The sequence below is a fragment of the Gymnogyps californianus genome, unplaced genomic scaffold, assembly GCF_018139145.2.
Source record: "Gymnogyps californianus isolate 813 unplaced genomic scaffold, ASM1813914v2 HiC_scaffold_32, whole genome shotgun sequence".
In the NCBI taxonomy this organism is placed as follows: domain Eukaryota; kingdom Metazoa; phylum Chordata; class Aves; order Accipitriformes; family Cathartidae; genus Gymnogyps; species Gymnogyps californianus.
Genome location: NW_026114202.1, coordinates 1,446,120 through 1,464,335, shown reverse-complemented (window position 1 = coordinate 1,464,335; position 18,216 = coordinate 1,446,120). Strand labels below are relative to the sequence as shown.

General features: G+C 47.3%; 1 protein-coding gene across 4 annotated transcripts in view; it reads right to left on the bottom strand.

Moving 5' to 3' along the window:
* Nucleotides 1-17,923, bottom strand: part of LOC127028391 (cyclic AMP-dependent transcription factor ATF-7) — a 43,932-nt gene extending 26,009 nt beyond the window's left edge. For 3 of the 4 annotated variants that reach the window (XM_050914119.1, XM_050914120.1, XM_050914118.1), the window contains exon 1: nt 17,860-17,923. In XM_050914119.1, the coding sequence (XP_050770076.1) occupies nt 17,860-17,907 (48 nt within the window). In that variant the 5' untranslated portion in view covers nt 17,908-17,923. The remainder of the gene's footprint in view (nt 1-17,859) is intronic. The other variant, XM_050914121.1, reaches the window with a different exon arrangement.
* Nucleotides 17,924-18,216: the final 293 nt, after the last annotated feature.

Here is an 18,216-nt window from a genome sequence, read left to right as displayed (position 1 = left end):
CAAATAAAAAGGGAAAAGGCATCATACTTCACGAGGGCGTTAGGAGAGGAAGCCGACCGCGCATGCAAGTACCAGGAGCCATGTGAGAAGCACTGCAGGAAAAAAAAAAAAATATTAACAAAGGCAATTACAGCTGTGTTTCCCTAACCGTATTTCAAGTGCGGGTGCTCGGTGATTCATTAGGAGCTCAGCATCTCTTCCCGTCACAAGAGCTGGGGAATAGAGACCAAGGAAAACGGGCAGAGGCACGGCAGAGGGCCGGGAGCTCGGGCTAAGTGAAATTCCTGCCCTGCCCTACCGCAGAACACTGCTCGGGCTGAGCGGTTTAGGAAGTTATGTGGCATTGCGGGAGGAAAAGGGTGAATTATGCAGCCGCGCTGTTGTGTGATTCGTGGGGCCCTGCCCTCATGCAATGCGGAGAAAGAATCGTGAGCCCTTGGTGCTCACGAGAAGACAGGCTAAAAAAGAGAAGAAAAAAAAAAAAATCCCCCCCAAAGACTTCAGATCTACCACAGAAACCCAATCTGGGCTCCTGCCCTCCCCTGCAAGTCTCTGCTGTTTACCAAATGAGTCACCCTTCCTGCCTTGAACGCTCGACAGCTCTTGAATGAATAATCTGGGAGCAAAGACTCTTTCTCGGCAAACAAACAGCATCGGCAGCAAGCCCCGCGCAACGCATGCATGCGAGAGATAATTTATAGAGTGAAAAGAAAAGAATAACAGGAAACTCCTTCTCCGCATACCCCGAGAAACAAGAATGTATGTGTAAAAATAATTAAATCCGAACTGGAGTCGATTAATTTGTCTACAGGGCTGAGGATTTGTGCTTTGGGAGGCTGCACGGGGATCTTAAAAAGTCTCTGGACGGTGGCCAAGTCTGTCAATACCGCACGGGCGAGGAGAGGCTTTGGCAGCAGGTGCCGGAGCACATGCAGCTCCGGCAGCGCCGTGGTACAAGCCGCTCCGGCTTCCCTGCTCCCATGCCAAGCCATACATCGCAGCCGAGCGCTCAGCCTCGGTGGAAACGCAGCCCTTAAGCCCGGGGTGACAACGGGGAGTCTTGCAGCCTGCACGTCCCCTGCACCTGGCGGGGACGCCGCGATGCTCCCCCAGCAAGGCAGCACTATCAGCACCAGGGAGGCGAGCTTAAAAATGTAGGTAAAGGGAAAACGAGTGGTTTGAGCCAGCAGAACTGAGCCAAAACCAGGACTCGGACATCTCCCTTAGACCCGAGATCACCCAACGCAGTCGTGTCTGAGCAAAGGTCTGCGGTTGGGTCCTTGTGCTGCAGGACAGCGCTGCAGGGAGCTGCCGTGCCCACGCGCGGGACGGTGATAGCTCCCTTTCTGTACTTACCCTGGGAAGAGCATAAGAGAAAGCTGTGCTGGGAAAGCGGGACTCCAGCAGCGGACTCTGCTCCGAACAGCCGGTCCCTCAACTCCAATCCAACCCCCTTACGGTCATTTCCAAAGCAAATTCTCAAGGGCCAAGGGAGCGAAGGCTAAATTTGGTCTCATCCGAGAGGTTTGGTGGTTGTCCTCTCGGAAGATGCCTTGCACCAGGCTAACACGATCCTCTCCACTGCACTATTGTTTCAGGGCTACGAGAAAGTCGATCCTAAAAAAAAAGTTAGCTCCAACGGAAAAAAGCGCTCATTGTGCCAGTATGCTGCAGCTTGAAACAGTCGAGGTGACTCAGCCTTGACCTTTGAACAACACTACAATTAGAAAAAGGATGCCATGGTCCCCATTCAGTTTTTTAATGCACTGGAAGGTTGATTTCCTTCAATTCATTTGCAACATTGGGTATGCGCCCACCCATTCATGGTGTGCGAGCCTCTCCTTACAGGCTTTATTGCCTGAAAAAAGGAGTGGTTTTTGTGGACCTGAGCTAGGACCTCTCCTGGGGAAGCTCCAACTGCAACAGTCTGGAGAGGGCATCACGCTAAATGAAGAGAGAATTCAAGTGGCTTTGAGGCTTGGGTTTTCTCCCCTTTAATGTTGGCATTTGCTAGCGAGAGGGAACAAGCTATATGTGCAGACCCACATAACTGGAGGTGCGTGGGCACGGCTTAGATGATACACTCATGCAGTCTAAAAACGGGGAGGGTAATTATTGAGCGTGGTAGATGGGATATCATCAAGTGGAGAGGGACAAGACACAGGAGGCAAATTGAGATTTATGGATCCTTGGCCACCTTGAGAAGCGACTGGAGCATTCTGGAAATGAGCCGTAGAAATAAGAGGGGCCTGGCCCCCTTTGTCTATACCAAGAGGTACGAGTGCTCTGCAGCAGCTCAGTGGAGATCGCTTTGGCCAGCTCCGATTTCCACGTCTGTCCCAGTGTAAGATGTGAAATGAGAGACTGAGGAATTCACCGAGCCCCTGCAGTGACTCCCGTCAGGCCAGAGCCAGTCCTGCCCTCGCATCCCTTCCCATCCATCCTTATTTATGGAGCCCCCAGATCCTATCCTAGGGCATGATTTCCCCCCATGACTAACCCATTCTGTAGCTCCCTTCATCTTCTTTATTTCAAGGAGCCCTCAAAGCACAAACAGCTTTCCAGCACCAATCTCACCAACACCACGCATGAAAAATGCATCTTTCCTTTGTGCCTCTCCACACCTTTCTCCCGGAGATTTTGGCTAACCTGCAGAGTCCCTTCGCTCTTTTTCTGCCCCTGCTTTCCAGACACGGATGCAAACCTAAGTCCTGTATTTTATAAAGGACCATGATTGCCCATGATAAGTTGTCAGATGTCAGCGCACCACGGTAATTAAGCTTTTAAAAGGAGATAGGCAGCAGCAGAAAAAAAATTCCGGGCGTTTGACTATTTTTGCCTCTTGGAAGAGCCACCTGTTTTATCGTAACAGGTAGATTTATGGGCATATTAATGCCGTGCTGCTGCTCCCACCCTGATGAGGTTCTCAGTGACCCTCTTCTCTCTCGAGATTTATGATTTCTCAGAGCAGACTATTGCAGAGGGGTCTAACTCCAAGCTCTTTGCCTGACTCCATCCTGCACCCGGCGTGCTGGGAGATCTCCCGCATTGAGGATCTGGATCGTTTTTTTTCCCCAAATCATCTGCAATCATTATGCAACTGCACCGCCTTTCAAAAGGTGCCAAGTTTTCCCCAGCAAGTCAGGTCAGGTTTACGGGGAAGCAAGTCTCCTTGCTCTTCTCACGTTCGTTTCCAAACGCCTCGCAACGCCTGCCATTACAGGAGCTCACGACAGGGAGGTTTCAGCTGTCTATACAACAGGATTACGTTCAAAGAGTGCATTAACGCGCTCCCAGCTCTCTGGTGCTTGTCTGTGTACTTAGTGACCCGACAAAATCCTCAGCAAAAGCCTTTCCGCGTCTGAAGAGGACTCCCCAGCTGCAATTCGCACCAGCCCAGGGCTCTCGCTCGCTTCTAATTGCCTCCTTAGCCGCTCCTGGCTAATGGTAAACCCTTTTAACGTTACTTTCCACCTGCAGCCCTTAATAAAAATTAAGTGGATAAACTCTTAAGTGCAAGAAAAAAAATCAGACGAGATAGAGCCAAGCATAACGCAAGCAGCTTTCCCATAAGCTTCTCCCCACGTTGTTTGATCTACAGCCCTCCTCCCCAGCCCCGTCTGTGCTCCCAGCCTCGCAAGCAGAGATTACCCCCGCTGAGGTGCCAACTGGGTGATGATTCAGCGATGTAGAAATATACAGCTGAGGTCACCAAAATCGCTTTACTCGCATCCTTAGGGTCTTAACAATTTTCCCGCCTACGTTATGGGCTGCAGATAATAAAATTTCACATGCAGTCAAAGCAAAATGCATTTAAATTTTCTTCTAAAGCTTACAAATGTTTGAGGTTTATAGCAAACATCACACAAGCCTCTTAAAAGGGAGACAAGCTAACACAGCAATCACAAATTGTTTTTAATACCTAAAACGTGTGCAGGAAACACCTCCCCCAGCCACAGAAACAAAAGCTTGGATTAATACCCCAGCGAGTACATGAATTAGCAGATTTTACAAGTGCAGAAGCCAGAATTAAGAAGTTGACAGCGATGCTGTGCAATGAAGAGCTCGCACCTGTACCTTCAGCGCTGCGAGTATCTGGTAACACATCGCACAGTGACTTTGCAGATGTCTGGGGTAGCAGAAGCAGTGGGGAAGGCAGGAGTCTCACAACAAAAAAAGCAAAGAAAAGAGCCAGCGAGATACACACGAGCAAGACATCAGTGGAATGATCTGCTCCTTACTTTTAAGTCTAGCTTGGATCGCTTAAAATCCGGTCCTTTGAATATTTATTCTTATAAATGAGCTTTTTTGAGACTGAACCGCTCCTCTCCCTGTCTGAAGCCCACATTAAGGGGGTTTAAGCAGATACACATGACAGGTGATGCTCTGAATTCCTGTCAATTATTCTAGGGACCATAAAACCCTCCCCGTCTATCCCCCCAAAATAAACCCCGCTTCTCTGCCTAAAAGCAGCGACTGACACAGCTACTCAAGACACATTTACCATTTATAAATAACCTGAAGGAGTTAAGAAGCCAAAAATCTTTAACTGCCCCAAAGACAGACTGATTCAACATTTTGCAAGAACTTCATTTTATGAAATGGTTTAATTTAGCAGGCTTTACTGCTGAGATTAATTTATAGCTTGTTTTGCACTGCTGCAAAACTCTCCCACCCCATCCCCTAAATACACACAATACTTTATTGTCTAGATGTTTACTCTCAGGGGGAATTTTAGGACTTTAATGTTTTTATTGTTTTAATCCGGCATATAAAAAAATTATTTGAGCAAAACAGCTGGTACAAGTGCTTGGAAAGTGGTGGTGCAGTTTCTCAGCGTGCATCGTTAAGCAGGTGTTAAATAAACACGATGCCACGCTCCTCCTGAGATTTACCACGGCAGGAGATTTGCAGGGGATCTTTTAAGAACGGCAGGGATGTTATCGAGCCGACAGCTCAGCCTCTCCTGCGTGGACCTTTGCTTTTCTGCCAACACACCCAGGACCTGCTTTAGCCTAAATTCCTCCAGACAGTACCACTAACTCAGGGAAGGGGTGAACCGTGGCAAAGAAAAAAATCCCCGCTTGCTACCTTCTGTACACAAAGGGGATTTCTGCAGATCGGCCACATGCCCTCTTCTTTACGCACACAGAAGAAAAAGCCCAAAAGGTACTTTTTTTTTTTTCTTTCCAACACGCACACGCCACAGTCCTTTGTGCGGCTACAGCATCGCAACCCCCCAGCGGCAGGACAACGCAGTGTTTGCCCAGTGAATCCATCAGTCCTTTACAAATCTCACGTTTCCTCCCGTGTCAAAAGAGATACTAGAAATAAATGTATTTATTGTCAGCTTTTACACCTCAGCCCAAGAACTGACTCTTTAAGGAAGGTTCTCATGCAAAGCAGCAACCGCCGAGGGGAGAGAAGTGTTAGTCAAAAACCCCCTAAAGCTTAAAAAAAGCATGACTAGAAATCCCTTCTATCAATAGCTCTGCTTTCATTCTCAGATCTCACATGAAATCTCTAGAAAGGACCTGAGATATTATGCCTTAAAGGTTTTTTTCCCACCCTGCTCTCCAGCAATGAGATGCTCAGGGGTTTTCTCCCCACCAAGCGCATAAGGACACGGCATCTCCTGTTCGTCCGTGCTCCGGCATCACCGCTACCACCGCCGCCGCCACGGCCGGGGAGAGCCGCATCGATCGCCCGACGCACTGCTCTGCGCCAGCAGCCGTGCCGGCCCGGCTGCCGCAGAGGGGCGGAGCGGCCTCCGCCATCCAACAATGCCCGGCTCTGGCCTGGCGAGCATCCTTGGGAGGGAAAAAAAAAAAAAAAAAAAAAAAAAAAAAAAAGAGAGTATTTTAGCTGCCTTTCCAATTACCAAGAGCCGTCTCTAGCTGTCTCCTCGTCTCTTTGCAAAGCTCAGTTGTGTCTTTCTGGGATTAGAGAACTGAACAGGGGAAGCAGACTCATGAAAAAAAATAATCCCCCGGTTATTTAGATATTGAAATAAAACCAGGTCACAGGCTTGTTAGTTACTAATAACTCTGTGCAGGGTCTAAGGAGCCGAAGGAAAACATGCCTGTCTTCCTCCTCGCGCCTCAAAGCGGCCTCCTCAGCATTGTTTTTGCTGGGGAAGAAGATGGAAGTCCCAGGCACAGTCCCTCCTGCTTGTTTTTTTTTGTCCTTAAGTGACAACTTGGCTGGATTTTATGCAAGAAGTTTACAGAAAATCCTGCAAACTCATGCACCTTTTTGAAAATTAAACGTATCCGTGATCGCGTGATAACGAGGCCTTTGTCCAAGCTACGTGCTGCATCCGCAGCTGGGGAATAAGTTATCTGTTCATGCAGTAAAACACAAAGCATTCATAATTTTCTTAGAGATTAGCAGACAGGTAGCAAGTGAGGCTTTGAACAACAACAATAACCACCGCCCCCCAAACCAAACAGCCTTGTCTTCAAAAGACTGTTTTTAACATAAGGAAATATTTTACTGGCCGAGAAAAAACCCAGAGCTCAAAAGAGGCAGGAAAAATTCAACACTGAGCGTACGGCAGGCTTTGATTGTACCTTAAGATCTTTCTCTCATTTCCTAACCAACCCTCCTCCCTCTAAAACCTCCAAAACCCTGTGCCCTATTTCTCATTTGCTTTACGAGGGACGGCGGCTGCCATACAGCACGGATGAAAAACAGGTTTTGCAGTTCTTGAGATAAGATCACATGAGGTTAAACTCACAAGCCACGGTCAACATGGCAACACTCGCAGGTTCGCATTCGGCTGCGAGAGCATGCAGCCACCAGCAGCTTTCTGCTCCTATTAAGCTCAAGACCACAAGCAAGCTTTTAGATCAGTCTAATTTCAAGTTAATAAAAGAGCCTGGCTCAATTTATGGCTTCGTGCTAGCAGCACACGCAGTTTGCATTTTTGATATAGAGCAAGAGCTTTAGGTAGGGACTGGGCTGAGATTAGTTCGTTCAAAGCAGAAACTCCATGATTGTGAAACTCCCTTAAATCAAAAAGAGAAGAAACCATTCCCTGCAAGCACACGGCCATGTTCCTTTGCGGGTATTTTTGCAGCCCTGATCATGTTCCCAAGAAAGGGGAAACCCTCCCTCCTTGTTCCCCCCCACCACAGCGAGTGGAAACCATCCCATAATCTGGGAACAACGAGGATATGGCTCAGTAACAACAACAAAAAAACAAAACAGAAATTTAAATCATTAGAAACCTGGCAGCATCTGGGAAACTCCAGACCCAGTTCGATGGGCTTCGCTGGCCTGCGAGCCGCACGACCAACTGGTGCTGCAGGTGCGAGATGTGCACGGGGGTTCTCGCGTGCTCTGAGAGAGGGGAGACGAGAACGGCAATACCCTCTTTGAAGTAGCAAGCCCCGAGTAAAGCGCATGCATCAACGGATACCCTGCAAAACCTGCATCCCCTGGCACCGTGCAGAGGCTACTTTTCAAGCAGGGGATGCTCTCCTACGTCGACATCCCGAGTAATGACTGCTGCTGACTTTCCTTCCTGCTGCCCTCAAGTACACGGCATCAAACAGCCCCAATAAAGGGGGACTGGTAGCCAGGATATGTTCATATTCAAATAAATATATATGTAGATATACACATATGACTGTTTATATGGGAACATATCCCTCCATGTGCGCTCTCTCTATATATTTATAGTTGCTGAGTCTGCAAGTCACCCATCGAAAAGCAGATGGCTTAACAGTCCAGCTTTCCCTGGAAATAAGGCTTGATGCCCCGCGGTGCTACTCGGCGCCCTTCCTCTGAAACGAGGAAGGTTAAACGAAGTTTTAAGCAGCTCGGAAGAAAACCGTGCCGCTGCCTCTGAGCTCTCAGCTCCCGTCTCGCTGGCAGGAGGGGCTCCCTTTGCACGGGAGACCAGAAACGCACCTTCCCCAGCGCCGCAGCTCAGCGGTAGGTGCAGTTCTGATGTGATTTGTGACCGGTTGAAGAATCCTTTGGGACAAGAGGTGCTCCAAAAGGGCAATTAGATCCATTACTGGCTATTCTATTGCCACATGAAATAGGTTTACTAGTTGTGTGCCGCCTCATATACTCCATTTTTACGCCAAAATGAACAAGTATGCTAATGAAGCGATTGGAGAGCGTGCCTGATACGGCAGCAGCGGACGGCGAGCCAATGCTTTGCAGCACGGCTCACCCTCCGATAGCGTTTTCTTTGACAGGACCTGCATTAAAGCCGGCTTCTGCATATTTTAAGGCGTTATTAGGTATTCTGCAGCCTCGGCACAGCATCTCTAAGACGACAGAGGGGAAAACCATGCAGCTATTTCTTCAAATCCAGAGGTGCTATTTCTTCATTTTAATTGCTGCAGCAGCCAATATGGCTAAGAAATTCTAACGAGGGCTTGTTCTAGAACAGGCATTCACCGGAACAGAAATGTAAAAGCTATTGCCAAATCTCACTGCATCTCCAGAGCAAGAAGTCAAAGTCACAGCCCAGACGTTTCTGAGAAAATCCGCACTAGAAAGGAACTAACATGAATTGAAGTTACTTATCTCCTCTACGTACACGTTAAACTAATTTGTGCTAGTAAGCAATTACTTCACACAAAAAAAACCTCACAGATCTATTTTATCAACCAGATCTGGGAGGTTTCTAGTGAAATATGCAGCACAGCCTTATCAAGCATGTCCACTGCGGCTTCCAGAGACCTTCTGCCAGTCAAACTCTAGCACCGCATGCACAGTACACACAGGAGGAGGACACTGTGACAGCTGAAAATACATGTAATAACAGTTTCCGGATAAATTTTGCTGCAATGCCTGCCCTTTAAGACAGTCCCCTCCCAGAATGGCCTTAGGGGTGGATGTCCCAGCTTGCGGCTGTCCCTGCATAGGAGCAAAAAGCTGCTCTTACACACCCAGCCCTTCACACGTGGCTGCAGAAGGGAGAGCAGCTCCTGTGGCTCCCACGAGGAAGGAAAGGGACGGCAAGCAACAGTGTGTGCACACACAAGCGTGCTTGTAACGTCATGCAGTTTCACCTACAAACATGCCCAATTTCCTGGTTAAGTTGCCTTCTACCAGTTGGCTTCTTCCGATGAAGACTTTTTAACAATAACCCTATACAAAACACATCACCCCAGCAGATTAAGGTGAAGATTTCACAGATCTCTGCATCCTGCTATCAGCATCCCCGATAACAAAGGCTGTCCTGAGAAGGTATTTGGCAGCAGGGTTAAAGCCAGGAAGCTTATTCACCTGCAAAAGGACAGCGGAGAGCAAGAAAACCAGCAGGAAAAGGGAGAGGACACCATGCAGTAACTGCTACTCTCCCACTGCTAGTTCCACTTTCAAGCCGGCCATATGCCAGTACAGGAACCGGGTGTTGCAACAATCCCTGCATCTGCGGCACTGCAGCAACAACCATCCAGGGGTTATTTTTAAACGGCAGCATTTCACGTGGCGGGGGGGGGGGGGAAAGGCAGGCAGCAAAATAGAGGAATTAGCAAGTCCAAGAAAGGGGGCAGGGATGAAAACCAAGCCCCACACTGGGTGCTGTCACAGCTGCACAGCACCGTCCTGCTCTGTGGCACGAGGCCATCGCCCGGCACCACCGCTAATAAAAAGGGCATCGGGGAGGACTGCAGTCCGGAGCTGCGACAGCAAGCGCACCCCTGCGGGAGGGGGGGGAAGAAGCCTGTGCAAAGCCCTTGCAAAAGAAAAGCCTTTTCTTTTTCCTGCAAGGACGGCTCTCCGAGGCGCTGCTCTGCAGCACGAGGGGCTTCCAGATTCATCACGGCCAGACCGGCTGCTCGGTCCCCGGCTTTCCAAAGTGCCCTGAAAGGCTGTCAGCATGTGCTGAGAACACCAAAGCAGCCATCACGCTAAAAGCACAACTCCTAATTAATACCTAATCAGCCAGAGGGGATGCAAACATGTTTTCCAGTGAAGAATGAACCACCGGCATTTCACATTATTAAAAGTTGAGTCTTTGGCAAAGGCTTACGCGGCAGTTTCTTCCCAGAGCCGCAGGATTTGTGCGGAGGTCCAGCGAGTCCTTTGGCATCCAGGCTCTTATTTAGAAAAGGGGAATTTGGAAAGCTGTCCAGACCCATTTCCATTTGACAGACAAGTGTCTGTGTCGGTTCAGCACTGCACACATGCTTCAAATGCAAAGCAGAGCTGGCATTCTCAGAACTGGCAATGAATCCCAGCCATAGGAATGATAAAGATTTTAACTTACAGGAAATGCTGCTATTAAATAATATTTAAGTCTTAATTATATTTTAAAACAGACATTTTATAAAAAAAGAAGTTCTATTATAGTGCTTTTGTAGTTAAAGGTCTGTCAACATTTCCATTTTAAACCTTCATTTCTAGGGGGTTTATAATTTGGTCATAAAAATTCATTCTAGGCTGGAACTTGGCATACAGGGGCTCAGCCTAGGAGCAATATTTTTTATTATCCAATTTGGTTTAAATTGGTTTGGCCGTTTTTAAGTTATAGGAGTGTAAAAAATAAACGTTTACTGGTTTCAGATGCCTTCTCAAGCTTATTATTATTCAAAATTAGCTTTCCCCTCCCCACCTCCAAAAATACCTTCAGCAAGAGGTGGGAGATATCATTTTACTCTGCTGACAATACATGAGTTACAATTCAAATTAATTCACTTCTTTTGATGCTAACAACCCAAAGAGTTACTATAACCAAGCACTACTTTTACGTGGACCCATTACACACTGTAAACGCTTGGAGATTTGTGTAGCATCTGCCATTTTGTGCTTGATGTACAGGTACTGCAGCTGTAAAGGCCTTTATTTGAAATAAATAATTAAGTCTGGAAACCTGCATTCCTGTAAAATAATAGAAGACCTTTAACCAAGATGTTTCTCTGTCGAATTTTATTTCGGCTGTGGCAGCTTCAAATAAAAAGCTGCAGATGTGAAGCAAGCAGGCGTATACAGCTAGGAATTCCTCGCCACAGAGCTTCAGACGTTTCCTTCAATTTAAAAAACAGAAAAGAAACTCTAGTTTATGGCTCAGCTCTTCAAATCACTTGGGTGCAGTAGGGACACAACATATACGTGACTTTGCATGCTAACTACAGACAAGGGGTATCTGTGCCCAAGCATAACAAAAAGCTCGGAGAAGGATTTTATTCTCGCTCCATCATTAACATCCACAATTTTTCATTTTAATATTTGACTGGTAGAGGGGGGCGTCAGCCGCAGCTCGACCCCAACGGGGAGCAACCCTTTCGGGCACGCAGGGGAAGTCTTTGTACCGCCTGGGGCCACCTGCAAGGGCTTGCAGGCGGATGGGAACTGCTTCCCATGTGATCCAGCCCTTTGCTTGCGTCCCCCGGTGACACGCAGCATCCAGCCCCACAGCATTGTGGTGTCCGGGTCACCTGGGGACCCTGGCGCCGAGACCTGATGTCGATCGTGCCACGTAACCCTGGAAGGGGCAGTTGCAATTCCTGCTCTTGGCTTGCCACCCTCACCAGCCCTATCCAGCTTTGGTGATTGGCATTATCCACCCCGCTCCACAGAAGCCATTCTCCTGATTAATAAGGCTCAGATTTCCAAAGACATAACGGCTCCTACCTCATTAAATCAGTGGGTGTTAGGAGCCTGAATTCTTTAGGAAAAACACCCTGCGCCTGTGTCCAAGTCCAGTCCCACTCAGTTCCCATGCCAGGACAGTAACAATTTCTACTGGAGGACAGGGTGTCATAACTGCTTAATAACCATTTAAATTCCTGTTTGCTCTAACAGCAGGTAGCCAATTGGGATGAAGTTTCTCAAAGATTCGATTTTAACTCTCTGAATTTCTTAGGCAGTTTGTCTGGCTTCCCTTCATGAGCTTCAGGAACAAAGTCTCAAGAGGCAGACTCTAAGGAGGCTGTTAAATCAACACACAAGTATTTCTTTCTGTACACGCTCATATTCAAACCGAACACATTTGTGTCCTGCGCACGCGTGGTCCTGGCCAGGCCTGGCAGCAAGCTCCAGCAGGGCTGAGACATCCCTTTGGACTTTCTCATATGAGTACAGGTGGCTCCTGGCAGCTTCGAGACAGGGAATATTTTCTTACCTTTTGCTTTACACCATAACTGGAAGGAGAGAAGGACGGTAACAAAGCAAACCTTTGAAATTACAGCAAAAGAAAGATGCTTTGTTGTAAAGCAAATGGGTATGGGCACTTTCCTCCTCTCACCTCCGGGCTGCTCTACACGCCTACCTGCTTGCTTCACTATATCATTCTGCCTCTTTTAATCACAATAGCTCGTCTTGAATGATCTGCTTCCACTGAGGACGTTCAGCCACTGACAGACCTGCAGAGACAGGGACAAGACTCATTCCTCGTACTGGTGGAGCTGGTCCCTACCTGAAACTGGGATGAAGATATACGGGTACAAATCGCAGCTCAGGCTGCTGACAGCGATGACTCCATGGCTGGAAATTCCATGGCAAACCTCCGAGCGGCCAAGGCACCGTGCACGTCCTGGGCTACCGGAAAGTTTGAACCGCGACAAGGAGAGCTCGCCGCTTCTTGGAAAGAGAAGAGGGCCATTTTTCCCTCTCTACACCAGGACTCATATAAAAAGAATAATCTATATTCGTTTGGATTATACAAGCTACAAAACACACCTTAGCTTCAGTTCCACATTTAACCAATCACAGAAGCCATTTGTTGCCTCGTATATTACAAAGCAATAGAGATTTAAGGGATAATGGTCATGGCGGCAGAGTATACAAAGCAATAAACTGCTTTTGAGGTTGGTTAAATGCCAAGTGATGCTGAGGCCTCAATGCCATAAACATTATTTCTATTATATGACAAGATAAGAGGATACAATAAACCACAAAGAAGAAAAATCATTTTCTGGCCTCGTGAAAGTTCTGGGCTTCGCGTTTCTCGGACACTGCACGAGCATCACCTCAGTGGCATGGGTTTAAAGGGAATAAATTGTTAAATTAAGGGTGGGTTTAAAAAAGCAAACGATTGTTTGAGGAAATGGCCTGTATAACTGTAGTGCTGGAATTAGGACCTGAGCGATGATTTGTGTCACTTATAAAAAGTGAAATGGTGCGGAGTGGGGAGACAGGGGCTAGGGAAAGTCTTGGTCCCAGCAGAATATATTCAATATTATGGCCCCTCCATTAGTTTGGGCAACAGGAGTGGACCAAACAGTTTTATTAATAAAGATGTTCCTACGTTATGACACTTCATAAAGCCTCAAGCATCCAGCGCTCCCGAAGCCTTCAGGAGAGGAGCAGAAGAGGCGTGACTGTTGGAGAGGCACGTCTCTCCACCAGCCTACGTTTCACACTGCCAGCTTGCCTGCCCAAATCACCCATCAGGCACCCTGAGAAGGGTTTAACACAGTTTTATAAGGGAGGATATAGAGCCAGACATTGAGCGACTTCCCTCTGCCACCACTAGCTCACGGTAATGAAGCAGCACCAGAGCAGCCGAAGCCCCCGCCTTCCTTCCAGACCTTTGCTCTAGATGCCTTAGACAGGACGGCCGAAGTTTTAATTACCTTGTGTTAATGAGTCAGAGCTGTCTCATTATACAGACTTAGTTAATACCTTTCAACTTTAATGGCAACGCTAAAGTTTACAGCTAACGCTTGCGCTAAGGCTGCCTTTCATCACTCAGTATGTTTTAAATGGATTAGAAGATTTTAATAATGATTAGCAGAGCACACCACCCCCAGATTAGTTTCACTTAACAGATTCAATGAAAGCCTTACTTGAGGCATTGCTCTACGTCTTCTGCAGACATTTCGGAGGCAGGGGCCAGCCTCTACCTCCCTCCTCGCCTTCAGAGAGTGGCATGGGGGGGGGCCACATCCCGGCTGGAGAAGAGCTCTTCTGCCTCTACGCAGAGAGGGCCAGGGGGAAGGGGGTCAGGGAAAAATGTGTCACCTGTCCTCTTGGAGAAGAAACCAGATAAGTGACCTTGAGAAGAATCTTTTTTAAAAGCAGTATATGCGGCACATTTAGAAGTCAGCTGTGTCACAGCAGACTCACTGTTGGGAAGTGATCGCGTACAGGATCCAAAAATAACAACCATTAAAGACCTAGCAACCAAAACATGTTTACATACCCACTGAAAGCCCACTAGCTGTGATGATATGGGGGGTACAGCAAGATCTGCTCATCTATTTTCGGTGGCCATTCCCTCTTCCCCCTCCTCACTCCCCTGAAAAGTTAGCTTTACAGCCTTTTTCTACATAGAAACAGTGAAGGAAGAGGAGGAAAAAAGGGCATACAGCATAAAAGATGGGGCTGGTACCAGCTACAGAGGGAAAGAAGCAGCTAATGGTTCAAAGAAATTACACTGGGGAGCAAAATAATTTTTTTTTCCCTTTAAACTAAAGGGGGAAAATCACCACTGGCTTTACAGTGATTGTCTCCAAGTCTCCTGTTCCAATTAGTGTGGCTCTGCTCTCCCTTCTCCTTCTCCCGTGACCTCCCACGCTACCGCACGTCTCAACGCAGCGTTTGCAAGAGGCAGATCACTAATTTTAGTGAGCGGAAAAAGACTGGGCGACTTGTCCCCATGCCCGCTGCCCCAGCTGATAGTGAAATCCAGAAGCCCATCCCAGCTTGCTCAGGACCAAAGCAGCCAGTTCCCGTGCAGCGGGAGCAGCCCACCAAAACCAGAGTGTACCCCTCAAACAGGGGAATACCCAAAAGAGCAGGAATCTGCAGGGATAAAAACACGCCAATGGATTGGGCACTGGATCAAAGGTTTAGAAATGAGAGAAAGGAACAGAGACGCTGGAGCCACGGCAGTGAAAGGACCCGGCGAGCCAGGAGTTATCCCCAAAATGTTAACCCTGATAACCCAAGAGGCTCAACAGCCACCGACACCCTCCCATTCAAATGGCTTTTTTCCTATGCAAAATGCACCCAAAGGTCTTAAAGAATCAGAAAAAAAGGCTGAATCCTGCAAGGAAGTCTCCCTCTCCAGTGCCAGCCACAGTCTGGCTTGGTTTTGAGCTGGGAAAAAGCTTCCCCTGCTGTAAGCAACAACACGGCACCGCCTGGGCGTGCATTTGTGTGCCTGGGTGAAAAATATCAAGACTACCTTCCAGAAAACTCAAAACTCTGGATCGTACAGACTCTGATGGGAGCCGCGGGCACTCAGCACCTGTGGGAAGGTCAGGATGTTTCCGTAGCAGATCACACAGAGCTGACTGCCCCTTTTTGTCCCCTACATTTGAAGACAAGGGTCTCGATCTTTAGGAATGAGGGAACGAACCGAGATAGGTGCAGTCCCCTCTGACCCTTATTAAGGCTTCGCTTCAACACGAGTCCACACGAAGAAGCCATTTCTGATGGGATGATCCACGGTGGCCTGTCAAGGGTCAGGGTTTAGTGCCAAAAGGCAGCACAAGCTGCTAGGGAAACAATGCAGCACGTGCTTCAGAGCTTGAGCCCTGCAGACAGCTGCTGGCCACCATCAGCCCCCCCCCAACTTCAAATTCGGATTTATTTTTAATATTCAAAGCTACCAATTGCGCCACCCTGTCCAGCTCATCGCAACGATCCAATTTTACTCCACTTGCCCCAGAAAGCACAGCTCATCGAACATTAATTTTAGCTGCTGATCCTTCCACGACGGTCTGTACGGCTCTCGGGTACCACTGCGCTTCCACAGCAGTACCGCTGCGCATTAGTGGTGAGCAGGATTCGTAAAGGCTCTTAAAAACCTTCAACGTGAAGCTGATGCACAGAATAGAGGACAAAAAATGCACGTAAGACACTAGGACTTACAGGGAGAGGCTCGGAGCTCCATGTATGTAGTTAGTCTGAAGGACTGTTAAGGGATGACTTGATCAGTCAGCAAACACCTACAGACATCAGAAATTTGATAGGAAGGATCTTCTGTCTAACAAACAAAAATTAACAAGATCCACAGCCTGGAAGCTGCAGCTGAACAGGTTTAGACTGGAAATAAGGCATAATTTTTCCTTACCAGCGAGAGCAATTAACTATTAGAACAACTTAACCAAGGGCTGTGGTGAATTTTCCATCACTGGAAATATTTTAAATCAAGCTTGGATCATCATTATTTAATACATGCTCTGGTTTGAACAGGTACTGAAGGACGTTCTAGGAAACTGTGCACGAGGTCAGGTTAGATCACAATGAATCATACCGGTATGAATTACCCGGATTCTAACATTTCAATATTAACATGAAGAATTGTCAGAATTACCCATAAGCAGCAGTCTGGAACAGCGAAAGGAGGAAGCAACCACCTTTATATGTCATTTGTGGGAGATTGTGGGAGATTAAATTTAAATACATTGTTGTTTGCCTTAATTGCTTGTTTGAATCCGATTTTAAGGTTGTATGATTGAAGTCCTCACATCATTAAGTGCTCAAATACAGCTAATACATTTTATAAATGACTTGCACAATTTCACAGGCAAAGAAGTTCAAGATAAAAAGCAGCCTACAAAAAAAAAAAGAAAAAAAAAGGAAGATCACCTGCAAGTGGATAGAAAATGCTTCAGATGAGACTAGTGCTAGAATGACCAAAAAGCTGAGAAGTCCTAACTGTGTATTTTTAAAGAGCCCCAGTCCCCAAGAGTTATCAGATGAGATTTTTTGACCCATTTCTGTGCTATAAAAATACATGCATCACAGAATTCACATGCAGTCTCAGAGGATGTGCCCTGGGGATGCAGAATTATCTTTAGTTTCAATTGAGAGACCCACAGGAGGCATTAAGATATTAAATACACTGAAGAACTGGGGGGGGGGGGGAGGGACAGGGGACAGAGGGAGTACCCTGGGATCCATTAGAGCTCCCAAACGCGTCACAGCCATAATAGTTTGGCAACCTGACATCCAACGGTTGCAGCCAGGAAAACAAAGTGCATGCGCATCACTTGATATCTACTTAAAAGCCACAATTCCTCCCCTCTCCTTCCCCTACAAAAGGGCATCTTAGCATTTTGAGGTTCAAACGCTTCAGAATAGACAAACCCAGTTCTCGCTGGACTCTGCACAGGGCCGTACTTCCACAGAAGTCCCAGTTTCTAATAGCTCCCATTAAAATAGCCCCAGCAGTAATTGCACAATCCCCCCCGTTCCTCCCACTAATACGATGTGTGAGCCGCCAAGACGCTGCGCCACCGAGCACCGGAGAGACCCTAAGCGTGGCTTTGGGAAAGCACTAGCTTCATTGCAAAACCAAGCAAAACGCAATGGAAAGGTGCCCTCCCAGGCAGGCAAGAAAAGCTGTATGACTGAAAAGGGGACGTGACTCATTCAAAGCAATAATCGTTTGCCCTAGGAAAGTGAGCAAAAGTTTTGCAAGGCCATAGCCAACTCCAGCATGCTGTCCATGGAGGAAAAATTCACAATGAGTCTTTTTTTTTTTTTTTTTTGCAAGCCCAAAATAGACTACGGCAGTTTGGGGCTCGCATAACACAAACCATCAACTGTCACATTCTCAGCTGCTTTACAGAATATGCTATAGCAGCTAACTCGTCCCACAGAGAACGAATATCTGTCCTTTGGTTAAATAGCCTTGAAAGAAGATGAGCAATGTTATCAGAAAACATTAACAGGAGATCAGCATGTTTTCTCTGGGCTGTGTGGGTCTCATGGAAAACACCAGCAGAATAACAATACGCCACAAAGCAAGGCAGATTTCATTACTTTGGAGTGCCTGCACTTGCTCATAACCTGGATTTACACACTGCAAATCCTCTGATCTGATTACCTCCAGTGATCACGTAAAACACCAGCTTTAAACTCTTTGCCTCAGTGATAAAACAGCCACTTTGATTCACAACGACACATTCACAATAAAGTATACTGTAAACGTACCTGTCCACAGCCGGGGGCATTGCACACAAACGGCCTGTCGTCTCCCATATTTCATGCAGCTGAGCTAAGCTGAGGAGAGAGGAGAGAAGAGGAAATTGTTAAATAAGCTAAAAAAATTAAAAATATCAAGAGCAGAAGCTGCCCTTTGCAGGGCTGTAATTAATCAACGCTGCGCTCGCAGGGAAGGAGGATCTCTTTGTGCCCTAGACACAATCAGGGAAGAGAAATTAATCCAACCCAAGTTTAAATAAGACTTCAGAGGGCCCAGTCGATTTTTTACATATGAAGAGAAAGCGCTGCATCGCAGTGAGAAGGGCTCACTGGGAACCGTGACAGTGAGGCAGTGCGGGCCAATGG